At 45.4% G+C, this 24,545-nt stretch overlaps 1 protein-coding gene and 2 long non-coding RNA genes across 9 annotated transcripts in view; 1 reads left to right on the forward strand and 2 right to left on the reverse strand.

The window, feature by feature from the left end:
* LOC118375424 (nucleolar protein dao-5-like) overlaps nucleotides 1-13,907 on the forward strand; it is a 32,140-nt gene extending 18,233 nt beyond the window's left edge. For 2 of the 6 annotated variants that reach the window (XM_052477537.1, XM_052477538.1), the window contains exons 10-15: nucleotides 90-509; nucleotides 1,165-1,893; nucleotides 4,264-4,641; nucleotides 7,892-8,013; nucleotides 9,255-9,335; nucleotides 12,043-13,905. In XM_052477537.1, the coding sequence (XP_052333497.1) occupies nucleotides 90-509; nucleotides 1,165-1,893; nucleotides 4,264-4,641; nucleotides 7,892-8,013; nucleotides 9,255-9,335; nucleotides 12,043-12,201 (1,889 nt within the window). In that variant the 3' untranslated portion in view covers nucleotides 12,202-13,905. Of the gene's footprint in view, nucleotides 1-89; nucleotides 510-1,164; nucleotides 1,894-4,263; nucleotides 4,642-7,891; nucleotides 8,014-9,254; nucleotides 9,336-12,042 lie in introns of all 6 variants that reach the window. The other 4 variants (XM_052477540.1, XR_008077851.1, XM_052477539.1 and 1 more) reach the window with 4 other exon arrangements.
* On the reverse strand, nucleotides 2,063-3,128 carry LOC127911320 (uncharacterized). Its single transcript, XR_008077852.1, has 4 exons — nucleotides 2,772-3,128; nucleotides 2,627-2,726; nucleotides 2,382-2,581; nucleotides 2,063-2,336 (listed from the first exon to the last, which is right to left on the reverse strand). It is a non-coding gene; the product is annotated as an uncharacterized LOC127911320 (long non-coding RNA).
* A 3,980-nt stretch (nucleotides 13,908-17,887) lies between the features above and the next one.
* Nucleotides 17,888-20,117, reverse strand: LOC127911484 (uncharacterized). 2 transcript variants are annotated; one of them, XR_008078705.1, is made up of 3 exons: nucleotides 19,977-20,117; nucleotides 19,263-19,532; nucleotides 17,888-18,545 (listed from the first exon to the last, which is right to left on the reverse strand). It is a non-coding gene; the product is annotated as an uncharacterized LOC127911484 (long non-coding RNA). The 2 variants fall into 2 exon arrangements; XR_008078704.1 differs by lacking the exon at nucleotides 19,977-20,117 and adding an exon at nucleotides 19,565-19,679.
* Between the last annotated feature and the right edge of the window lie 4,428 nt (nucleotides 20,118-24,545).

A 24,545-nucleotide genomic window follows, 5' to 3' on the forward strand; every position in this document is an offset into this window, starting at 1 on the left:
AAACGTTCTGTTCCTGAGTTTGCATAACATTGGGGTTTTACTTTAAAGTTGAAGTTAAGTCTCATTTCTTCTCTTCTTCCTCTCTTCAGACTCTAGCTCTGAAGATGAAGAAGCAAAAAAGGCCCCGGCTAAGGCTGCCCCGGCTAAGGCTGCCCCGGCTAAGGCGGCCCCGGCTAAGGCGGCCCCGGCTAAGGCGGCCCCGGCTAAGGCGGCCCCGGCTAAGGCGGCCCCGGCTAAGGCTGCCCCGGCTAAGGCGGCCCCGGCTAAGGCGGCCCCGTCAGAAGATTCTTCCTCGGACTCGAGCTCAGAGGATGAAGAAGAGGTGACAGTGAAATTGGCACCAGCTAAGGCGACTCCTACGGGGACCCCAGGCAAGGCTGCAGAATCCTCCTCTGACTCAAGCTCAGAAGATGAGAAAGAAGCTAAGAAGCCAGTTGCCAAGGCTGCTCCTGCCAAGGCTGCTCCTGTCAAGGCCACTCCTACTAAGAAAGCCGACTCGTCAAGCTCAGGTAAAATAGACTAAATAGGACTGAGTCCTTTTTTGGAACTGACAACTAGAGGAGACTTGAGTTCCAGACTCTAACTCCTGTGTCATTGTCACGCCAATGAGTTGTGGCAAGATAACACAGAACGATCTGGAACTCAAGCTGGGGAAGAACTTGCTTGGCTTGTTTCAATATCAACAGGATTTATGTTACAAAAAACGTTAAACAGTATGTTGCTAATCATACTCACTCACCTTTTGGACCTCTACGCTCTTGCGCAGGGCTTTTCTGCGCTCTTGCGCAGGGCTTTTCTGCGCTCTTGCGCAGGGCTTTTCTGCGCTCTTGCGCAGGGCTTTTCTAGCGCAGGGCTTTTCTAGCGCAGGGCTTTTCTGTGCTCTTGCGCAGGGCTAGTAGTTGGCTAGATAGACGTCACAAACACGAGAACTATCAGATCTGACATGTTGCTTCTATTCTCACCCTGTTTTACGATGGTAAACTAAGCTGGAAGTTCACTTACCTTGTATGTAAAATATTGAGTTCTTTAACCACAGTTTTGTTGGCTGTTCTTCGTTCGTTTGTCATCTATATTAGTGACGCTTTTATATTGTTAAAGTGTCTGGCATTGTAATATCAGACCTACGGACTAACTGAATCTGACATGTTCCCCTCGGTCCTGTAGACTCTGACAGCAGCTCTGAGGACGAGGCCCCAGCCAAACCTGCAGCAGCTACCAAGAAACCTGCAGCAGCTACCAAGAAACCTGCAGCGGCCCCCAAGGTCCCAGCCAAGGCTGCTGCAGAGAGCAGCTCGGACTCCGACTCTTCATCTGAAGATGAGGCTCCAGCTAGGAAGGCTACCCCGGCCCCTGTTACTAAACCAGCCTCCAAACCAGTCTCCCCAGTTAAACCAGCTGCTGCTGAAAGCAGCTCGGACTCCGACTCTTCTGAAGATGAGGCTCCAGCTAAGAAGGCTACCCCGGCCCCTGTTACTAAACCAGCCTCCAAACCAGTCTCCCCAGTTAAACCAGCTGCTGCTGAAAGCAGCTCGGACTCCGACTCTTCTGAAGATGAGGCTCCAGCTAAGAAGGCTACCCCGGCCCCTGTTACTAAACCAGCCTCCAAACCAGCCTCCAAACCAGCCACCCCCGTGGTGAACAAACTAGCCCCAACCAAGGCCGTAGCCGAGAGCAGCTCCGATTCTGACAGCGACAGCTCAGACGACGAGGTCGCTGCAGGCAAAAAGACCACCAAACCTACAGCCGCAGCCAAGACTCCTGCTTCAGCCAAGACTCCTGCTTCAGCCAAGACTCCTGCTTCAGCCAAGACTCCTGCTTCAGCCAAGACTCCTGCTTCAGCCAAAGCTGCAGAGTCCAGCAGCAGTGACGACAGCTCTAGTGATGAGGAAGAGGGTAAAGGAGTTAACATACTTCCCATTCGAAACAGTTTGTTCGTATATTATGATATTTTGTGACGTTTTGGTCTTCGGCAAGTGTTTTTTTTCCTTTTCTCGACATCTAGGCTGAAGTGGGTAGCCAAAGTAGGTAGCCAAAAACGCTAGTCATTCACGGGTCCAAAAAGTTGTTCCAACGTGGACCTGGGGCTTTCCCCACCCGTACCTGATATGCATGAATACATAAAAAATAAAGAAGATATATACAGACCTGTTCCGAACAGACCCGACGACAGCTAGATCCGTTCCGTATAGACCTGGTCGGACAGACCCGAGGACAGCTAGATCCGTTCCGTATAGACCTGGTCGGACCAGTCCGATCCGAGGACAGCTAGATCCGTTCCGTATAGACCTGGTCGGACCAGTCCGATCCGAGGACAGCTAGATCCGTTCCGTATAGACCTGGTCGGACAGACCCGAGGACAGCTAGATCCGTTCCGTATAGACCTGGTCGGACCAGTCCGATCCGAGGACAGCTAGATCCGTTCCGTATAGACCTGGTCGGACCAGTCCGATCCGAGGACAGCTAGATCCGTTCCGTATAGACCTGGTCGGACCAGTCCGATCCGAGGACAGCTAGATCCGTTCCGTATAGACCTGGTCGGACCAGTCCGATCCGAGGACAGCTAGATCCGTTCCGTATAGACCTGGTCGGACAGACCCGAGGACAGCTAGATCCGTTCCGTATAGACCTGGTCGGACCAGTCCGATCCGAGGACAGCTAGATCCGTTCCGTATAGACCTGGTCGGACCAGTCCGATCCGAGGACAGCTAGATCCGTTCCGTATAGACCTGGTCGGACAGACCCGAGGACAGCTAGATCCGTTCCGTATAGACCTGGTCGGACCAGTCCGATCCGAGGACAGCTAGATCCGTTCCGTATAGACCTGGTCGGACCAGTCCGATCCGAGGACAGCTAGATCCGTTCCGTATAGACCTGGTCGGACCAGTCCGATCCGAGGACAGCTAGATCCGTTCCGTATAGACCTGGTCGGACCAGTCCGATCCGAGGACAGCTAGATCCGTTCCGTATAGACCTGGTCGGACCAGTCCGATCCGAGGACAGCTAGATCCGTTCCGTATAGACCTGGTCGGACCAGTCCGATCCGAGGACAGCTAGATCCGTTCCGTATAGACCTGGTCGGACCAGTCCGATCCGAGAGAGGGACGTAGAAAAGTCGACGCTACTTTATTAACCGGAGATGAGAAACCGTGAGGGAGCCTCTCGCTGACCACTGACGCAATGTTGTCGTTCAAAAGAAAAGCCTGAAACTATGTATAAGCCACAGAAAAAGGAATCTGGTTGATGTCTCATTCACTGCTCAATAGGGACGCAGAGCCTTCGAAATAAGAGTCCCTTCCTGATTGGATTTTTCTCAGGCTTTCACCTGCAATATCAGTTCTGTTATACTCACAGACAATATTTCTACAGTATTGGAAACTTTAGAGTGTTTTCTATCCTAAGCTGTCAATTATATGCATATTCTAGCATCTTGTCCTGACAAAATAGCCCGTTTTACTTTGGGAACGTTATTTTTCCAAAAATGAAAACAGTTCCCCCCTAGTTTCAAGAGGTTAACCGGAGCTGAGAAACTGAGGGAGAGGAGGTAGAGAGGTGACGCTCTAGCAGGGGTCGTACTGTGTAGCCTAACTTTTGCCACACAGAGGCTTTTGAGGCTCTACGACTAGCCTATTGCTGATTTGATGACCATATGATTGGCCAACTCTACAACAAGCAACACGTGCTACTCAAGTCAGTTGAAATTACATATTGACATCACCCGTGATAATCATATCAGATCTGACTTAGACTTGATAGGACTTTGATTTCTGGATCCGGATCTGCTCGGGTCCCAGATTGGGTTTTGGGGACAGGTGGCTCCGTGAAGATCTCGAGTCTACGCCCCTTCGTCGTTGATTAGTCAACAGTAGGGAATTCTTCATTTAACTGTTTGTCATTCATCGAGAGACTACTCCTTTCTCAAAAAAACGTCAAACTTAATGATAGATTTCTTGAGTTCTTATTAATTCTGACTACTTTGAGGAAGTGAAAACTGGCGTATCACTATGGACAGTCGAAGGTCTTATACGCGAGTCGCAGCCCGCTAGACGCTGGCTGAACCGACGCTGATGCTTTCAGAAGGCAGACTCTTTCCCGTGGTGCCTCTTCACTGTGACCTCGTCCTACATGTATTTGACATGTGTACTGTGTAGGCCTATTTTATTGCGTGTCATAGCTATTTTATATTTTGAGGTTGATTTGTTAGTAAGCATTTCATTACATTTGTATATGCATCATCAATTGAACCTTGAACCTTGAACCTTGCAGCAGCAACATCCTCGACTAAGAAGGCAGCTGCCCCAGCCTCGACTAAGAAGGCAGCTACCCCAGCCTCGACTAAGAAGACAGCTACCCCAGCCTCGACTAAGAAGGCAGCTACCCCAGCCTCGACTAAGAAGGCAGCTACCCCAGCCTCGACTAAGAAGGCAGCTACCCCAGCCTCGACTAAGAAGGCAGCTACCCCAGCCTCGACTAAGAAGGCAGCTACCCCAGCCTCGACTAAGAAGGCAGCTACACCTAAAGCCTCCTCCACCCCTGCTGCCAAGGCAACAACACCGGCTAAGGCTGCCGAGACGTCGTCGTCCCAGGACAGTAGCTCTGAGGAAGAGGAGACGAAAACACCGGCAGCAGTCACCATCACCAACGGTGAGCTTTGAACTCTAGAAGGTTCTGTCTGGAATCTGGGAATCTGGTCAATGCTCTGATGGTCTGGAACGGGAATCTGGTCTGATTTCAATTCATGATATTTACCCATTGATTCTTAAAGAATATAACTTATCAATTAGTGATGGGGGGGGTCGATAGTTACATATTGGGATATTATTTTTAATGTATCGTTTTGACATTGCAATATTGTTTTTGCCCTAGTTAGCCGTACCTGCAGCAAATCTCGTGTTTATTTCTCCTTCGTAGCTTGTTCATTTAAAATAATAATAATAATAATAATGGGGAGCCAATTTGTTTCAAAACTTATTTCCATGACGAAACTTTGTTTTATCTCTTCTCTGCAGAAGATGTATTGTGAACATCGAAACACAATAAAATCACAGTATCGAATCCCAGTACACATACAGTTGAAGTCGGAAGTTTACATTCACTTAGGTTGGAGTCATTAAAACCCGTTTTTCAATCACTCCACAAATTACAAACTATAGTTTTGGCAAGTCAGTTAGGACATCTACTTTGTGTCTGACACAAGTAATTTTTCCAACAATTATTTACAGACAGATTATTTTACTGTATCACAATTCCAGTGGGTCAGAAGTTTACATGCACTACGTTGACTTGGAAAATTCCAGGAAATGATGTCATGGCTTTAGAAGCTTCTGATTGGCTAATTGACATAGTTTGAGTCAACTGGAGGTGTACCTCTGGATGTATTTCAAGGCCTACCTTCAAACTCAGTGCCTCTTTGCTTGACATCATGGGAAAATCAAAAGAAATCAGCCCAAAAAAATTGTAGACCTCCACAAGTCTGGTTCATCCTTGAGAGCAATTTCCAAATGCCTGAAGGTACCATGTTCATCTGTACAAACAATAGTACGCAAGTATAAACACCATGGGACCACACAGACGTCATACCGCTCAGGAAGGAGACGCGTTCTGTCTCCTAGAGATGAACGTATTTTGGTGCGAAAAGTGCAAATCAATCCCAGAACAACAGCAAAGGACCTTGTGAAGATGCTGGAGGAAACGGGTACAAAAGTATCTACATCCACATTAAAACGAGTCCTATATCAACATGACCTGAAAGGCCGCTCAGCAAGGAAGAAGCTACTGCTCCAAAACCGCCTTAAAAAAGCCAGACTACGGTTTGCAACTGCAAATGGGGACAAAGAACGTTGAAGAAATGTCCTCTGGTCTGATGAAACAAAAATATAACTATTTGGCCGTAATGACCATTGTTATGTTTGGAGGAAAAAGGGTGAGGCTTGCAAGCCGAAGAACACCATCCCAACCGTGAAGCATGGGGGTGCAGCATCATGTTGTGGGGTGCTTTGCTGCAGGAGGGACTGGTGCACTTCACAAAATAGAAATAGATGGAGTCATGAGGATGGAAAATTATGTGCATATATTGAAGCAACATCTCAAGACACATCAGTCAGGAAGTAAAAGCTTGGTCGCAAATGGGTTCTCCAAATAGATCAAGAATTTTGTTAATCCACGGTGAAAGCAATCCAAACGTTTAAGTTTATTGATCGCACGATAAAACATTAAGTACACTTAGCATCAGGTAGCTCGGTCACAAAAATCAGAAAAGCAATCAAAATAATAGTTTACCTTTGATGGTCTTCGGATGTTTTCACTCACGAGACTCCCAGTTACACAACAAATGTTCCTTTTGTTCCATAAAGATTATTTTTATATCCAAAATACCTCGGTTTGTTTGTAGCGTTATGTTCAGAAATCCACAGGAAAGAGCGGTCACGACAACGCGGACAAATTCCAAATAGTTTCCATAATGTCCACAGAAACATGTCAAATATTCAGGTTGTTTTTAAAATATATAATCGATAATATATCAACCGCAAATGTCTTTCAGAGTAGAAGAGGGAAAAGCAATACCTATCCAAACTCTGTTGCGCGAGCAAAACTCATGTGACCACTTGACGCAATGTTAGCGTTCTGGCTCATTTTTCAAAATAAAAGCCTGAAACTGTCTGAAGACTGACACCTTGAAGAAGCGATAGGAAAAGGAATCTGGTTCATATCCCTTTAAATGGAGCAAAGGGATGGAACATGGAGTTTTCAAAATAGAAGCCACTTCCTGCTTTGATTCTCCTCAGGGTTTCTGCAATATCAGTTCTATTATACTCAGACACAGACAATATTTTGACAGTTTTGTAAACTTTAGCGTTTTCTATCCAATACTAATATATATTAGTAACTGAGACTGAGGAAGCTGGCTGTTTTACAATGGGCACCTTTTCATCTAAGCTACTCAATGCCCCTGCAGCCATAAAAAGTTAAAGGCAATGCTACCAAATACTAATTGAGTGTATGTAAACTTCTGACCCACTGGAAATGTCAGTCAAAACTGTTCGCTGCTCTGGCCCCCAATGGTGGAACAAACTCCCTCACGACGCCAGGACAGCGGAGTCAATCACCACCTTCCGGAGACACCTGAAACCCCACCTCTTCAAGGAATACCTAGGATATAAGTAAGGGTAAGTAATCCTTCTCAGCCCCCCTTCTCCCCCCAACAAGATTTAGATGCAAGTGGCTGTTCCACTGGTTGTCATAAGGTGTATGCACCAATTTGTAAGTCGCTCTGGATAAGAGCGTCTGCTAAATGACTTAAATGTAAATGTAAATGTGATGAAAGAAATAAAAAGCTGAAATAAATCATTCTCTCTACTATTATTTTGACAATTCACATTCTTAAAATAAAATGGTGGTCCGAACTGACCTTAAACAGGGAATGAGGATTACATGTCAGGAATTGTGAAACTGAGTTTAAATGTATTTGGCTAAGGTGTATGTAAACTTCCGACTTCAACTGTTGAATTGTGAGAATCCCAATACATATCGTATCGGCACCTAATCACGGTGGTGAAGATTGTGAAGTCCCAGCCCAACTATCAACGTCTTGTGAGTTTTTAGTATAGTTGTCTAATGTGTTGAGTGTCAGTTTACAAGGTCAAGGGAAATATATTTTACAGTCATTTACCAAGAGGGGTAAAATTGACCTGTGACTGACTCACCAGTGTCTTGTCTGGGCTGTTGAATCCTGCTGGGCTTTTTAGTTCTCCTATTTAAATGGGGGAAATCAGTAAACATTTCAGAATTCCTTCTCATGTCATCTTCACTAAGGTTTGAATTATTTTAGAAACCAAGGTCGATTATTTACAAGGACAGTTTTCTCAATGTCCCCCCGTCTTCTCTCCCTCCCCAGGCAAGAGAAAGAGGGATGGAGAAGACTCGTCTTCTGAGAGCGAAGAGGAGGAGGAAGTAACGACGCCTAAAAACCAGAAAGTATTACCAGCACCACAGACTTACCCCAAAGTCTCTAAGAAGGTGAGACCCCGTCACACTGACGGGGTTCAGAGCTTGGATTGTTTGGCTGGCTGACTGACTGGCTGCTTGACTGGCTGCCTTGACTGGCTGACTTGACTGGCTGCTTGACTGGCTGCTTGACTGGCGACTTGACTGGCTGCTTGACTGGCTGCTTGACTGACTTGACTGGCTGCTTGACTGGCTGCTTGACTGGCTGCTTGACTGACTACTTGACTGGCTGCTTGACTGGCTGCTTGACTGGCTGGCTTGACTGGCTGGCTTGACTGGCTGCTTGACTGGCTTGACTGGCTGCTTGACTGACTTGACTGGCTGCTTGACTGACTTGACTGGCTGCTTGACTGACTGACTTGACTGGCTGCTTGACTGGCTGACTTGACTGGCTGCTTTGACTGACTTGACTGGCTGCTTGACTGACTTGACTGGCTGCTTGACTGGCTTGACTGGCTGCTGACTGACTTGACTGGCTGCTTGACTGGCTGACTTGACTGGCTGCTTGCTTGACTGGCTGCTTGCTTGACTGGCTGCTTGCTTGACTGGCTGCTTGCTTGACTGGCTGCTTGCTTGACTGACTGACTTGACTGGCTGCTTGACTGGCTGACTTGACTGGCTGACTTGACTGGCTGACTTGACTGGCTGACTTGACTGGCTGACTTGACTGGCTGACTTGACTGGCTGACTTGACTGGCTGACTTGACTGGCTGACTTGACTGGCTGACTTGACTGGCTGACTTGACTGGCTGACTTGACTGGCTGACTTGACTGGCTGACTTGACTGGCTGACTTGACTGGCTGCTTGACTGACTGACTGACTGGCTGCTTGACTGACTGACTTGACTGGCTGCTTGACTGGCTGACTTGACTGGCTGCTTGACTGACTGACTTGACTGGCTGACTGGGTTTTTTGGTTCAATGTATTTGTTATGATGGCGTAGTCTCATTATTCAGAAATGGGCCCTGACCTTGATGATGGATCTGTAGCGCCTCATGTTGGATATGTGTATGTATATATAGCCAACATCTATTCGTGCCAGAACTACCATGCCAGCAGAATCTATGTTTGGGCCCATTTCTGAATGAATATATATTCACACTCACACGTGTGTTTGTAAATAAATGCTTTGGGTTGTAGAACAGAGGTGGTACTAACCGGTGTGGGGCGTTGTCAGATGCGGACTGAACTAAACCCCTCATTCTCTCTGTGACCGTCTGTGTCTCACCGTCTGTGTGTCCCTCCTCTAAAGATCAATGTACCTTTCCGTAGAATAGTAGAGGAGGACATTGAAGTGGACAACCGTCTGGCAGACAACTCCTTCGATGCCAAGGTGAGTTTATCTACACTCTTCTGTCCCTCTGTCGTGTCTGCTCCCCTCTGTCGTGTCTGCTCCCCTCTGTCGTGTCTGCTCCCCTCTGTCGTGTCTGCTCCCCTCTGTCGTGTCTGCTCCCCTCTGTCGTGTCTGCTCCCCTCTGTCGTGTCTGCTCCCCTCTGCCGTGTCTGCTCCCCTCTGTCGCGTCTGCTCCCCTCTGTCGCGTCTGCTCCCCTCTGTCGCGTCTGCTCCCCTCTGTCGCGTCTGCTCCCCTCTGTCGCGTCTGCTCCCCTCTGTCGCGTCTGCTCCCCTCTGCCGCGTCTGCTCCCCTCTGCCGCGTCTGCTCCCCTCTGCCGCGTCTGCTCCCCTCTGCCGCGTCTGCTCCCCTCTGCCTCGCCTCTGCTCCCCTCTGTCGCGTCTGCTCCCCTCTGCCCTGTCTGCTCCCCTCTGCCCTGTCTGCTCCCCTCTGCCGTGACTCTGCTCCCCTCTGCCGCGACTCTGCTCCCCTCTGCCGCGACTCTGCTCCCCTCTGCCGCGCCTGCTCCCCTCTGTCGCGCCTGCTCCCCTCTGTCGCGCCTGCTCCCTCTGTCGCGCCCTGCTCCCTCTGTCGCGCCTGCTCCCCTCTGCCGCGCCTGCTCCCCTCTGCAGCGCGACATGAATCCAGCACTCCTCTGATTCAGTTGTAATTTGTAAGGCTATTTTTTTCTTGTACTGTTACAGCTCTGCGTGCTAAGCCCCCTCATCCGAGGCCCGTTACAGCCTCTGCTAAGCCCCTCATCCGAACGCCCTTTACAGCTCTGCGTGCTAAGCCCCTCATCCGAACGCCCGTTACAGCTCTGCGTGCTAAGCCCCTCATCCAGTTGTACAGCTCTGCGTGCTAAGGCTATTTTTTCTTGTACAAGATGTTGTAACACGTTACAGCTCTGCGTGCTAAGCCCCTCATCCGAACGCCCGTTACAGCTCTGCGTGCTAAGCCCCTCATCCGAACGCCCGTTACAGCTCTGCGTGCTAAGCCCCTCATCCGAATGCCCATTACAGCTCTGCCAAGCGGTGAAACCTCGAAAGTTAACCATCTGTTTCTGTTTACGTTCTGTACGGTCAGGTGGATCAGAACCTGTACTGGAGGAATCTCAATATAATACAAGATGAAAAGCGGTTAGTTTAAAAAATAAAATTAAAAAATCGGATATCGCAATTTTTTTTCTTCGTGATATCCAATTGGTAGTTAGTCTTGTCCCATCGCTGCAACTCCCGTATGGACTCTGGAGAGGCGAAGGTCGAGAGCCGTGCGTCCTCCGAAACACGACCCAGCCGCACTGCTTCTTGACACAATGCCCGCTTAACCCGGAAGCCAGTCGCACCAATGTGTCGGAGGAAACGCCATACACCTGGTGACCATGTGCCCGGCCCGCCAACAGCCGCCAGTACGCCGTCCCATGGGTCTCCCGGTCGCGGCCCTGCTGAGACGGAGCCTGGACTATAGAACCCAGAATCGGCTAACACTGTGATGCAGTGTCTTAGACCACTGCTCCAGTCGGGATGCCTAGTGGGTTAGTTTTATTTTACTGTCGCCATCTTGGCTGTTTGAACGATGGGCTAGATGGAGCTGCTCTCCAGTTGGAGAGGATCACTGAATGGCTGAAACATGTACATCTCTGTCGTTTCAGGGCTAGAAAGTATATTTGTGTTGCTTGATCTTTACACGAGTCGGTCAGAAAACCTGACAGTCAAGGGCACACTTATGAATATTTGTCTCCCTGCCCACTCAGCCTTACTGATCGTTAAGAGAATTAGCATTTTCCCCGCCCACTCAGCCTTACTGATCGAGAATTAGCATTTCCCCCGCCCACTCAGCCTTACTGATAGAGAATTATCATTTTCCCTCCCACTCAGCCTTACTGATCGTTAGAGAATTAGCATTTTCCCCGCCCACTCAGCCTTACTGATAGAGAATTAGCATTTTCCTCCCACTCAGCCTTACTGATAGAGAATTAGCATTTTCCCTCCCACTCAGCCTTACTGATCGTTAAGAGAATTAGCATTTTCCCCGCCCACTCAGCCTTACTGATCGAGAATTAGCATTTCCCCCGCCCACTCAGCCTTACTGATAGAGAATTAGCATTTTCCCTCCCACTCAGCCTTACTGATCGTTAGAGAATTAGCATTTTCCCCGCCCACTCAGCCTTACTGATAGAGAATTAGCATTTTCCCCGCCCACTCAGCCTTACTGATCGTTAAGAGAATTAGCATTTTCCCCGCCCACTCAGCCTTACTGATAGAGAATTAGCATTTTCCCCGCCCACTCAGCCTTACTGATAGAGAATTAGCATTTTCCCCGCCCACTCAGCCTTACTGATCGAGAATTAGCATTTTCCCGCCCACTCAGCTGCGGCAGCGTAGCCTAGTGGTTAGAGCGTTGAACTAGTAACCGGAAGGTTGCGAGTTCAAACCCCCGAGCTGACAAGGTACAAATCTGTCGTTCTGCCCCTGAACAAGGCAGTTAACCCACTGTTCCCAGGCCGTCATTGTAAATAATAATCTGTTCTTAACTGACTTGCCTGGTTAAATAAAGGTAAAATAAACACACAAAAAAGAGGTACTGCGATGTCATCCTTAGTAAAAGAGCTACAATATAAATTGTCGGTATTGTGTTGATCCAGGGATGTGATCATGTCATCATGGTGCTGGACGTGTTTTGACTCTTGTCTCTCTCTGTTCACCTCAGCGCGGGTCGGATGGAGACTGGGGCCAGAGGGCCAATGACGTGCTCCGCTTCACCAAGGGGAAGTCCTTCCGTCACGAGAAGACCAAGAAGAAGAGGGGAAGCTACCGCGGAGGAGCCATCTCCCAATCTGTCAACTCCATCAGGTTCGACAGCGACTGAGAAACCTAGTCATCATCGTCATCATCATCACCCCTCTTCATCCTGTCGCCTGACCCCCTTCCCTCCAACCTGATTGAGCCGAAACATTAACTGAACTACCTACAGCTGTGTTGACAAGACGGTCACATTGACAGCTAGGCTTCCTAGTGATTTTAGTTCATAAGTCTTGTGTTAAACCTTTTCAAAAGGCTTTTTTTTTTTATGGGGGTAGAAGACGACACAAGTGGTCCTGAAATGGCATCCTATTTGCTTTATAGTGCTGTTGATCTGATCTAGAGCAGTGCACTAGTAGTAGTGTGCTATTTAGGATGCTGTCTCATGGGTCAAGGCCGCAGGGGGAGTGGTCTGTGTCTGTGCTTCAGTAATCTATACCACGTTTAAAGGGTTAATGTCCTTAGGCTGCATTTACAACGTATAGCCACCGGGTGGCGGTAGTTAGCCACAAATTCTGTTAAATATCCATTTAAAAGTGTAAACTGTTCTCAATTTTTTTGTTTGTTTTTTCTCTCAGTCATTAATCTGTTGCTTGTTGTAGTATTGTTAGCGCGGTATCTTCCCCCTTCTGTCCAGTGTCTCCTCAGTATCAACATTTTGAAATGCTCTGTTGCTTGTTGTTTTAATGCGGATTGGAGGAGGAGGGTTACTTGATTTTTAAAGCAGACCAGGTCTTTTGAATGATAATGTAATTTGTTGCCGTCCCCTTACCAGATCTCACAACACCTGGATAAGTATTCAACCAACGGTCTGGAACGTGTCCGTCCTTTCAACATCCTCTGCAGTCTCTCGGAGACCCATCACGGTTTAGATATGAAGGTTTTTATGTACGTGTTTAACTCGTAAGCCGGGGATCATCCAACTGTTGTTTATGAGCTCTATAGTGTTGGAAGTAACTCCCTCATGTTCGGTATACAAAACGTTTGGAAACAGGAAAACACAGGATCTGAAATGGCACCCTAAAGTAGTGTACTATATAGGGAATAGGGTTCTATAGGGCACTGGTCTAAAGTAGTGCACTACATAGGGAATAGGGTTCTATAGGGCTCTGGTCTAAAGTAGTGTACAATATAGGGAATAGGGTTCTATAGGGCTCTGGTCTAAAGTAGTGTACTATATAGGGAATAGGGTTCTATAGGGCACTGGTCTAAAGTAGTGCACTACATAGGGAATAGGGTTCTATAGGGCTCTGGTCTAAAGTAGTGTACTATATAGGGAATAGGGTTCTATAGGGCACTGGTCTAAAGTAGTGCACTACATAGGGAATAGGGTTCTATAGGGCTCTGGTCTAATGTAGTGTACTATATAGGGAATAGGGTTCCATAGGGCTCTGGCCTAAAGTAGTGTACTATATAGGGAATAGGGTTCCATAGGGCTCTGGTCTAAAGTAGTGTACTATATAGGGAATAGGGTTCTATAGGGCTCTGGCCTAAAGTAGTGCACTATATAGGGAATAGGGTTCTATAGGGCTCTGGCCTAAAGTAGTGCACTATGTAGGGAATAGGGTTCTATAGGGCTCTGGTCTAATGTAGTGCACTATATAGGGAATAGGGTTCTATAGGGCTCTGGTCTAAAGTAGTGCACTATATAGGGAATAGGGTTCTATAGGGCTCTGGTCTAAAGTAGTGCACTATATATAGGGAATAGGGTTCTATAGGGCTCTGGTCTAATGTAGTGTACTATATAGGGAATATGGTTCCATAGGGCCCTGGTCTAAAGTAGTGCACTATATAGGAATAGGGTTCCATAGGGCCCTGGTCTAAAGTAGTGCACTATATAGGGAATAGGGGTTCTATTGGGCTCTGGTCTGGCCCAAAGTAGTGCACTGGAACAGGGAATAGGTTCCATATTTTGGGCCCTGGTCTAATGTAGTGCACTATATAGGGAATATGGTTCTATAGGGCCCTGGTCTAAAGTAGTGCACTATATAGTGAATAGGGTGCCATTTCAGATGTCAGCATGGGGTTAATTCCTGCTGATGTGAGACTGCCCCCTGTCGGTCTGGTAGGTGGTTCATCATTGGCTGCGGAGGTACTTCTCTTGGCCCAGCAGCTTTGACTGACAGCTGGAACAGCTAACCTCGAGGTTATAATTTTGTGAATTTAAATTTCCTGTTTCTACTCGAATGTAACCCCTTTCTTATTGAGTCTTGTTTATTATTATTGGAATAAAATGTGTTTGTGTCCCAATTTCCTTCCTCCCTGCACATTTAAAAGCAGTATAGCAGTCATTTCCTTCCTCCCTGCACATTTAAAAGCAGTATAGCAGTCATTTCCTTCCTCCCTGCACATTTAAAAGCAGTATAGCAGTCATTTCCTTCCTCCCTGCACATTTAAAAGCAGTATAGCAGTCATTTCCTTCCTCCCTGCACATTTAAAAGCAGTATAGCAGTCATTTCCTTCCTCCCTGCACATTTAAAAGCAGTATAGCAGTCATTTCCTTCCTCCCTGCACATTTAAAAGCAGTATAGCAGTCATTTCCTTCCTCCCTGCACATTTAAAAGCAGTATAGCAGTCATTTCCTTCCTCCCTGCACATTTAAAAGCAGTATAGCAGTCATTTCCTTCCTCCCTGCACATTTAAAAGCAGTATAGCAGTCATTTCCTTCCTCCCTGCACATTTAAAAGCAGTATAGCAGTCATTTCCTTCCTCCCTGCACATTTAAAAGCAGTATAGCAGTCATTTCCTTCCTCCCTGCACATTTAAAAGCAGTATAGCAGTCATTTCCTTCCTCCCTGCACATTTAAAAGCAGTATAGCAGTCATTTCCTTCCTCCCTGCACATTTAAAAGCAGTATAGCAGTCATTTCCTTCCTCCCTGCACATTTAAAAGCAGTATAGCAGTCATTTCCTTCCTCCCTGCACATTTAAAAGCAGTATAGCAGTCATTTCCTTCCTCCCTGCACATTTAAAAGCAGTATAGCAGTCATTTCCTTCCTCCCTGCACATTTAAAAGCAGTATAGCAGTCATTTCCTTCCTCCCTGCACATTTAAAAGCAGTATAGCAGTCATTTCCTTCCTCCCTGCACATTTAAAAGCAGTATAGCAGTCATTTCCTTCCTCCCTGCACATTTAAAAGCAGTATAGCAGTCATTTCCTTCCTCCCTGCACATTTAAAAGCAGTATAGCAGTCATTTCCTTTTGACTTGTGAAGTCGATGAGATTGAGCATCTCTTTGGAGCTCAATGAAATTAAATAATATAATAATAATATAATAAATAAAATAAAAGAAGCTTGTTTAAAAATACAACCAACATGTAAATAACCCTGAGAGTTGCCTCTATTCTGTTCTCTGCCTCTATTCTGTTCTCTGCCTCTATTATGTTCTCTGCCTCTGTTCTGTGTCTCTTCTCTGTTCGCTGCCTCTATTCTTTTCTCTGCCTCTATTCTGTTCTCTGCCTCTATGTTCTCTGCCTCTCTGTTCTCTGCCTCTATTCTGTTCTCTGTTCTCTGCCTCTATTCTGTTCTCTGCCTCTATGTTCTCTGCCTCTATTCTGTTCTGTTCTCTTCTCTGTTCTCTGCCTCTATTCTGTTCTCTGCCTCTATTCTGTTCTCTGCCTCTATTCTGTGTCTCTTCTCAGTTCCCTGCTTTTGTTCCCTGCACCTTGGTTGGAGAGCGAGGTAGCGGCAGTGAATCCACCCTTAACGTTTGACCAGGACCATAACTTGGGGACAAAAGTCCACTCTAAAATGGGCAGTTTTGTCAAACGACACTATCACAGATGTTTCAAGTTGAGTGCAGCTGCCTCCAACGTCTTTTGAGAACAACCGCAGCCCTCCGGTAACCAGTGCCAACCCAGGACATTCAGCTTCTTCACCTGTGGGATCATCTGAGACCAGATACCCGGACAGCTGATGAAAGTGGGTTTGCACAACCAAAGAATATCTGCACAAACTCTGAAACCGTCTGAGGGAAGCTTGTCTGCGTGCCCGTCGTCCTCATCAGGGTCTTGACCTGACTGCAGTTCGGTGTCGTAACTGACTTTAGTGGGTAAATGATCACCTAAGATGGCCACTGGCCTCGCTGGAGAAGTGTGCTCTTCACGGATGAATCCCGGTTTCAACAGTACCGGCCTGATGGCAGACCGTGTGTATGGAGTTGTGTGGGCGAGCGGGTTTGCTGATGTCAACGTTGTGAACATAGAGCCCCAAGGTGGTGGTGGAGCTATGGTGTGGGGCAGGCATAAACTACGGACAACGAACACAATTGGATTTTATCAGTGGGAATTGGATTTGCACAGAGATGCCGTGACGAGATCGAGGCCCATTGTTGTTCCATTCATCCGCCTCCATCACCTCATGTTTCAGCAGGATAATGCACAACCCCATGTCGCAAGGATCTGTATACAATTCCTGGAAGCTGAAAATGTCCCAGTTCATCCATAGCCTGCACACTCACCAGACATGTCACTAATTGAGCATGTTTGGGATGCTCTGGAGCGACGTGTACGACAGCGTGTTCCAGTTCCCCGCCAATATCCAGCAACTTCACACAGCCATTGAAGAGGAGTGGGACAACATGCTACTTTTCTGATCCACGTTTTTGTTCATTTTTTTTCTCGGGGGCATGTGGAGAGAAGAGGGTGGCTTCTCCCCACATGCCCCTGAGAGAAATGAGTTCTGATTTGTATAGCATTTCAAAATGCAGCTTTGAAAGCTAAGCCCCTCATCCGAACGCCCATTACAGCTTTGAAAGCTTCGTCCCTGTCGAGGAGAGGAGGGTCTCAGCTTTCTGTTGGTTTGCTTTTTTATTTCTCAATATTCAGCTCAATAGCAACTATTTTACTACGAAGATATTTGATATGAGATATCACCGGCCATTGTGATGCCATAGATTTCACTGGTAGTCGTCTTCAACTGCAATGTTTGTTTTTGGTTGGACATTACAGTTGGATGAATACATGGCTACTAATCGTGGGTCGTATAGCGAGTTAATGTGTTTTGAGTTTCCACTTCCTGTTAAACCCCAAATTAATTGGCCTATGATATTAGTTGGTGCACATAAACATGTAATTAATATTTGTTGGAACAAAACAACACAAAAATCTGGACATTGTAGAGTCTTATTTTGACCGTAAAATGCAACCAACTATATAGTCTTTTATAGTTGTCAACCCAAACATTCATGACAATCACTAGATTAGTTTGAAAAAATATATTGAGTCCTGCTTGGATGTGTAAGAAATTAAATGAAAACAACTTATGTGAATCCAGTCTATTGTAGCTCTTAACAAAACACTTTCAGATGGTCACCGACCAAGTCATGGGTTGGTACCTCCAACTACAAGGCTTAAACAGACAGACAGACATACAGACAGCCCCGACTGACTGTCATGGGCTGGTACCTCCAACTACAAGGCTTAAACAGACTGACCGAGAAGCATAGTTAAGGCCCAGCGATCATAGTTTTTATTGAAAAAGTACAACCTCTTTTGTCGACGTGGCAGTTTATCAGATGTGTGGAAACGGGGGAAACTGAACATAGTGTAAAAAGAGATTTGGTTTGTCTGTGCAGGTCGATAGCCCGCTGAGTCCACCTTCAGCCAATTCAAACTAGTTGTTGAAATCGAGCAATGATAAGATGGGCTAAAATCATAGACCTGTAAAATAGGGATGAAGCCATCACCCCCCCCACCCCTGTTGTTTCCTATGTGAAGTCCCAGTGGCTCGTTTGAAGATCAGGAAGTGCTGTCTATGCGTGTCGTGACGCTGCAGGCTAGCTCAGTGCTGCCCTCTCATGGAGTAGCTCAAGTTGAAGGCCGACCGGGGTCCTGCGAGCTGCCATTAGAAACTACATTATCCTTATAGGGTAGTCTGTGTGTGTCAGGGGAATTCTATACTCCTGTTAATTTACCAATTAAAGTAGGTTAGATTTGTAAGATCCTGATAGAAACGAAAAACAGACAGAGGCCCAGTCTACCACAGTTAACTGTTTATTCACGGGAACGTTCTGACGTGTACAGTGCGGGATACTTCAATTTATAGCGACACACAAATCCGCCCGGCAACAGAGCGACAGAGCCGATGGAAGTCCGTGAGAATAGTGTCTTCCTACCCTCCCCTAAGATGGGGAGAGACCTGGGACGGTGTCCCAGCCAAGGTCTCCCCGGATCTGGCTCAGACACACTGTTCCCAAAACGTTGATTCTGACTAAAACCACACACAGTTTTATAATTTACATTTTACATTTAAGTCATTTAGCAGACGCTCTTATCCAGAGCGACTTACAAATAGGTGCATTCACCTTATGACATCCAGTGGAACAGTCATCGAATGAGTCTAACACTTACCCACATGTATTATAATAATCTAACGATTCAAATGAATTTCATACCATCACATGGTATCAGACCTATGGTTTCATAGAATCACATGGTATCAGACCTATGGTTTCATAGAATCACATGGTATCAGACCTATGGTTTCATACCATCACATGGTATCAGACCTATGGTTTCATACCATCACATGGTATCAGACCTATGGTTTCATACCATCACATGGTATCAGACCTATGGCTTCATACCATCACATGGTATCAGACCTATGGTTTCATACCATCACATGGTATCAGACCTATGGTTTCATACCATCACATGGTATCAGACCTATGGTTTCATACCATCACATGGTATCAGACCTATGGTTTCATACCATCACATGGTATCAGACCTATGGTTTCATACCATCACATGGTATCAGACCTCACATGGTATCAGACCTATGGTATCAGACCTATGGTTTCATACAATCACATGGTATCAGACCTATGGTTTCATACCATCACATGGTATCAGACCTATGGTTTCATACCATCACATGGTATCAGACCTATGGTTTCATAGAATCACATGGTATCAGACCTATGGTTTCATACCATCACATGGTATCAGACCTATGGTTTCATACCATCACATGGTATCAGACCTATGGTTTCATACCATCACATGGTATCAGACCTATGGTTTCATACCATCACATGGTATCAGACCTATGGTTTCATACCATCACATGGTATCAGACCTATGGTTTCATACAATCACATGGTATCAGACCTATGGTTTCATACCATCACATGGTATCAGACCTATGGTTTCATACCATCACATGGTATCAGACCTATGGTTTCATACCATCACATGGTATCAGACCTATGGTTTCATACCATCACATGGTATCAGACCTATGGTTTCATACAATCACATGGTATCAGACCTATGGTATCAGACCTATGGTATCAGACCTATGGTTTCATACCATCACATGGTATCAGACCTATGGTTTCATACCATCACATGGTATCAGACCTATGGTTTCATACCATCACATGGTATCAGACCTATGGTTTCATACCATCATATGGTATCAGACCTATGGTTTCATACCATCATATGGTATCAGACCTATGGTATCAGACCTATGGTTTCATACAATCACATGGTATCAGACCTATGGTTTCATACAATCACATGGTATCAGACCTATGGTTTCATACAATCACATGGTATCAGACCTATGGTTTCATACCATCACATGGTATCAGACCTATGGTTTCATACCATCACATGGTATCAGACCTATGGTTTCATACCATCACATGGTATCAGACCTATGGTTTCATACAATCACATGGTATCAGACCTATGGTTTCATACAATCACATGGTATCAGACCTATGGTATCAGACCTATGGTTTCATACCATCACATGGTATCAGACCTATGGTTTCATACAATCACATGGTATCAGACCTATGGTTTCATACCATCATATGGTATCAGACCTATGGTTTCATACCATCATATGGTATCAGACCTATGGTATCAGACCTATGGTTTCATACAATCACATGGTATCAGACCTATGGTTTCATACAATCACATGGTATCAGACCTATGGTTTCATACAATCACATGGTATCAGACCTATGGTTTCATACAATCACATGGTATCAGATCTATGGTTTCATACCATCATATGGTATCAGACCTATGGTATCAGACCTATGGTTTCATACAATCACATGGTATCAGACCTATGGTTTCATACCATCACATGGTATCAGAACTATGGTTTCATACCATCACATGGTATCAGACCTATGGTTTCATACAATCACATGGTATCAGACCTATGGTTTCATACAATCACATGGTATCAGACCTATGGTTTCATACCATCACATGGTATCAGAACTATGGTTTCATACCATCACATGGTATCAGACCTATGGTATCAGACCTATGGTATCAGACCTATGGTATCAGACCTATGGTTTCATACAATCACATGGTATCAGACCCATGGTATCAGACCTATGGTTTCATACAATCACATGGTATCAGACCTATGGTTTCATACCATCACATGGTATCAGACCTATGGTATCAGACCCATGGTATCAGACCTATGGTTTCATACAATTGGTATCAGACCTATCTTCTAATCAGACCTATGGTATCAGACCTATGGTTTCATACAATCACAGGTATCAGACCCATGGTATCAGACCTATGGTTTTACAATCACATGGTATCAGACCTATGGTTTCATACCATCACATGGTATCAGAATGGTATCATACCATCACATGGTTTCAGACCTATGGATTAACACATGGTATCAGACCTATGGTATCAGATGGTGGTTTCATAACATGGTATCAGACCTATGGTTTCATACAATCACATGGTATCAGACCTATGGTTTCATACAATCACATGGTATCAGACCTATGGTTTCATACAATCACATGGTATCAGACCTATGGTTTCAGGACTAACATTGTAATCATGTATTAAAACACATTTCCTTAGTGTGTTACTGCGTTGTTGTATCTTCAGAAATCTTCCACACCCCTCCACTTTTCCTACGTCCCAACGTGGGATTAAAATGGATTTAATTGTCCATTTTCCTCAACAACTCCTTTGTTGTTGTCTGTGTCACACTGCTTTGTTGTATCTTCTAAACTGGCCGACCTGGTTAAATAAAGGTGAAATATATATATATTTTTTAAATGGTAAGGCAATAAATACGCCATAGTAGCAAAGAAATTACAATTTAGCAGATTAACACTGGAGTGATTGATGAGCAGATGGTGGTGTGTAAATGGTGATACTGGTGTGTAAATAGTGATACTGGTGTGTAAATGGTGATACTGGTGTGTAAATAGTGATACTGGTGTGTAAATGGTGATACTGGTGTGTAAATGGTGATACTGGTGTGTAAATAGTGATACTGGTGTGTAAATGGTGATACTGGTGTGTAAATGGTGATACTGGTGTGTAAATGGTGATACTGGTGTGTAAATAGTGATACTGGTGTGTAAATGGTGATACTGGTGTGCAAAAAAAGAGCAGCGAAAGTTTGTCCTGTGTAGCTGCGTGCCTTTCTCTGTTAGCTGTAATCCATACTTTTTTCAATAAACGTAAATAATCAAATACAACAACTGACTCTTTGGTTGCCATCTTGGAGAAACAGAAACAAGCAAACGACCTAGGCCTATATCATTTGAGATTAATTAGTGCGGAAATGTCATTTTTAGTTTCGAGGTTGCCAATTAAATTGTTTTATTTAAAAACCAGTTAATTCTCAGGGGAGAAATCACTCAAGCTGTCTAAAGCTGGTACACCAGAGGCTTCATGGTGAGAAACTATGTGTGGGAGATGATTGGTTGGTAGATTAAAGCAGATTAGCCTATTGCAACATTAGATTCTCCCCTTCTTTCTATTTGCTAACGGAGGCCAAGTTTGACCTAAAAAAAAATAGCTTTCCAACTAGTTTTAGTCTTGAAAACAATTAACTTCCTGCAATCCGATACCATTTATTTACGTAATGTCGTCAATTTTGTGCTTACTTGTGATGTTAAACAAATTAGTGAATGTTTTGGAGTAGGTTCCATCAATGTAATTGTCTGCACTTCCAATCCCCCACATACAGTGGGGCAAAACAAGTATTTAGTCAGCCACCAATTGTGCAAGTTCTCCCACTTAAAAAGATGACAGAGGTCTGTAATTTTCATCATAGGTACACTTCAACTATGACAGACAAAATGAGAAAAAAACAATCAGAAAATCACATTGTAGGATTTTTAATGAATTTATTTGCAAATTATGGTGATATAAGTATTTGGTCAATAACGAAAGTTTATCTCAATACTTTGTTATATACCCTTTGTTGGCAATGACAGAGGTCAAATGTTTTCTGTAAGTCTTCACAAGGTTTTCACACACTGTATATATACACTGCTCAAAAAATTAAGGGAACACTTAAACAACACAATGTAACTCCAAGTCAATCACACTTCTGTGAAATCAAACTGTCCACTTAGGAAGCAACACTGATTGACAATACATTTCACATGCTGTTGTGCAAATGGAATAGACACCAGGTGGAAATTATAGGCATTTAGCAAGACACCCCCAATAAAGGAGTGGTTCTGCAGGTGGGGACCACAGACCACTTCTCAGTTCCTATGCTTCCTGGCTGATGTTTTGGTCACTTTTGAATGCTGGCGGTGCTTTCACTCTAGTGGTAAGCATGAGACGGAGTCTGCAACCCACACAAGTGGCTCAGGTAGTGCAGCTCATCCAGGATGGCACATCAATGCGAGCTGTGGCAAGAAGGTTTGCTGTGTCTGTCAGCGTCGTGTCCAGAACATGGAGGCGCTACCAGGAGACAGGCCAGTACATCAGGAGACGTGGAGGAGGCCGTAGGAGGGCAACAACCCAGCAGCAGGACCGCTACCTCCGCCTTTGTGCAAGGAGAAGCAGGAGGAGCACTGCCAGAGCCCTGCAAAATTACCTCCAGCAGGGCACAAATGTGCATGTGTCTGCTCAAACGGTCAGAAACAGACTCCATGAGGGTGGTATGAGGGCCCGACGTCCACAGGTGGGGGTTGTGCTTACAGCCCAACACCGTGCAGGACATTTGGCATTTGCCAGAGAACACCAAGATTGGCAAATTCGCCACTGGCGCCCTGTGCTCTTCACAAATGAAAGCAGGTTCACACTGAGCACATGTGACAGACGTGACAGAGTCTGGAGACGCCGTGGAGAACATTCTGCTGCCTGCAACATCCTCCAGCATGACCGGTTTGGCGGTGGGTCAGTCATGGTGTGGGGTGGCATTTCTTTGGGGGGCCGCACAGCCCTCCATGTGCTCGCCAGGGGTAGCCTGACTACCATTAGGTACCGAGATGAGATCCTCAGACCCCTTGTGAGACCATATGCTGGTGCGGTTGGCCCTGGGTTCCTCCTAATGCAAGACAATGCTAGACCTCATGTGGCTGGAGTGTGTCAGCAATTCCTGCAAGAGGAAGGTATTGATGCTATGGACTGGCCCGCCCGTTCCCCAGACCTGAATCCAATTGAGCACATCTGGGACATCATTTCTCGCTCCATCCACCAAAGCCACGTTGCACCACAGACTGTCCAGGAGTTGGCGGATGCTTTAGTCCAGGTCTGGGAGGAGGTCCCTCAGGAGACCATCCGCCACCTCATCAGGAGCATGCCCAGGCGTTGTAGGGAGGTCATACAGGCACGTGGAGGCCACACACTACTTAGCCTCATTTTGACTTGTTTTAAGGACATTACATCAAAGTTGGATCAGCCTGTAGTGTGGTTTTCCACTTTAATTTTGAGTGTGACTCCAAATCCAGACCTCCATGGGTTGATAAATTTGATTTCCATTGATAATTTTTGTGTGATTTTGTTGTCAGCACATTCAACTATGTAAAGAAAAAAGTATTTAATAAGAATATTTCATTCAGATCTAGAATGTGTTATTTTAGTGTTCCCTTTATTTTTTTGAGCAGTGTAGATGATGCATGCATATTATGAACCATTAATCTATGAAACTTTACCCATTTTATATCAATATATTATGATCCATTAATCATTTAAATCTATTTTATAGCTATTAAAGCGTTATTTTGTGTGTGTTCCTTCAGAATTTACACTGATCCATTTTGTGAGTATGGTGTCCAAGACTGGTAGAACACTGATGGTATGCAGGTAAATTAGCATAACCTTGTTGACGATGACTTGTAGGTAAATTAGTATAACCTTGTTGACGATGACTTGTAGGTAAATTAGCATAACCTTGTTGACTGACATGTAGGTAAATTAGCATAACCTCTTGACGGTGACTTGTAGGTAAATTAGCATAACCTTGTTGACGATGACTTGTAGGTAAATTAGCATAACCTTGTTGACGATGACTTGTAGGTAAATTAGCATAACCTTGTTGACGATGACTTGTACGTAAATTAGCATAACCTTGTTGACGATGACTTGTAGGTAAATTAGCATAACCTTGTTGATGATGACTTGTAGGTAAATTAGCATAACCT

Source organism: Oncorhynchus keta, chromosome 24 (assembly GCF_023373465.1).
Source record: "Oncorhynchus keta strain PuntledgeMale-10-30-2019 chromosome 24, Oket_V2, whole genome shotgun sequence".
In the NCBI taxonomy this organism is placed as follows: domain Eukaryota; kingdom Metazoa; phylum Chordata; class Actinopteri; order Salmoniformes; family Salmonidae; genus Oncorhynchus; species Oncorhynchus keta.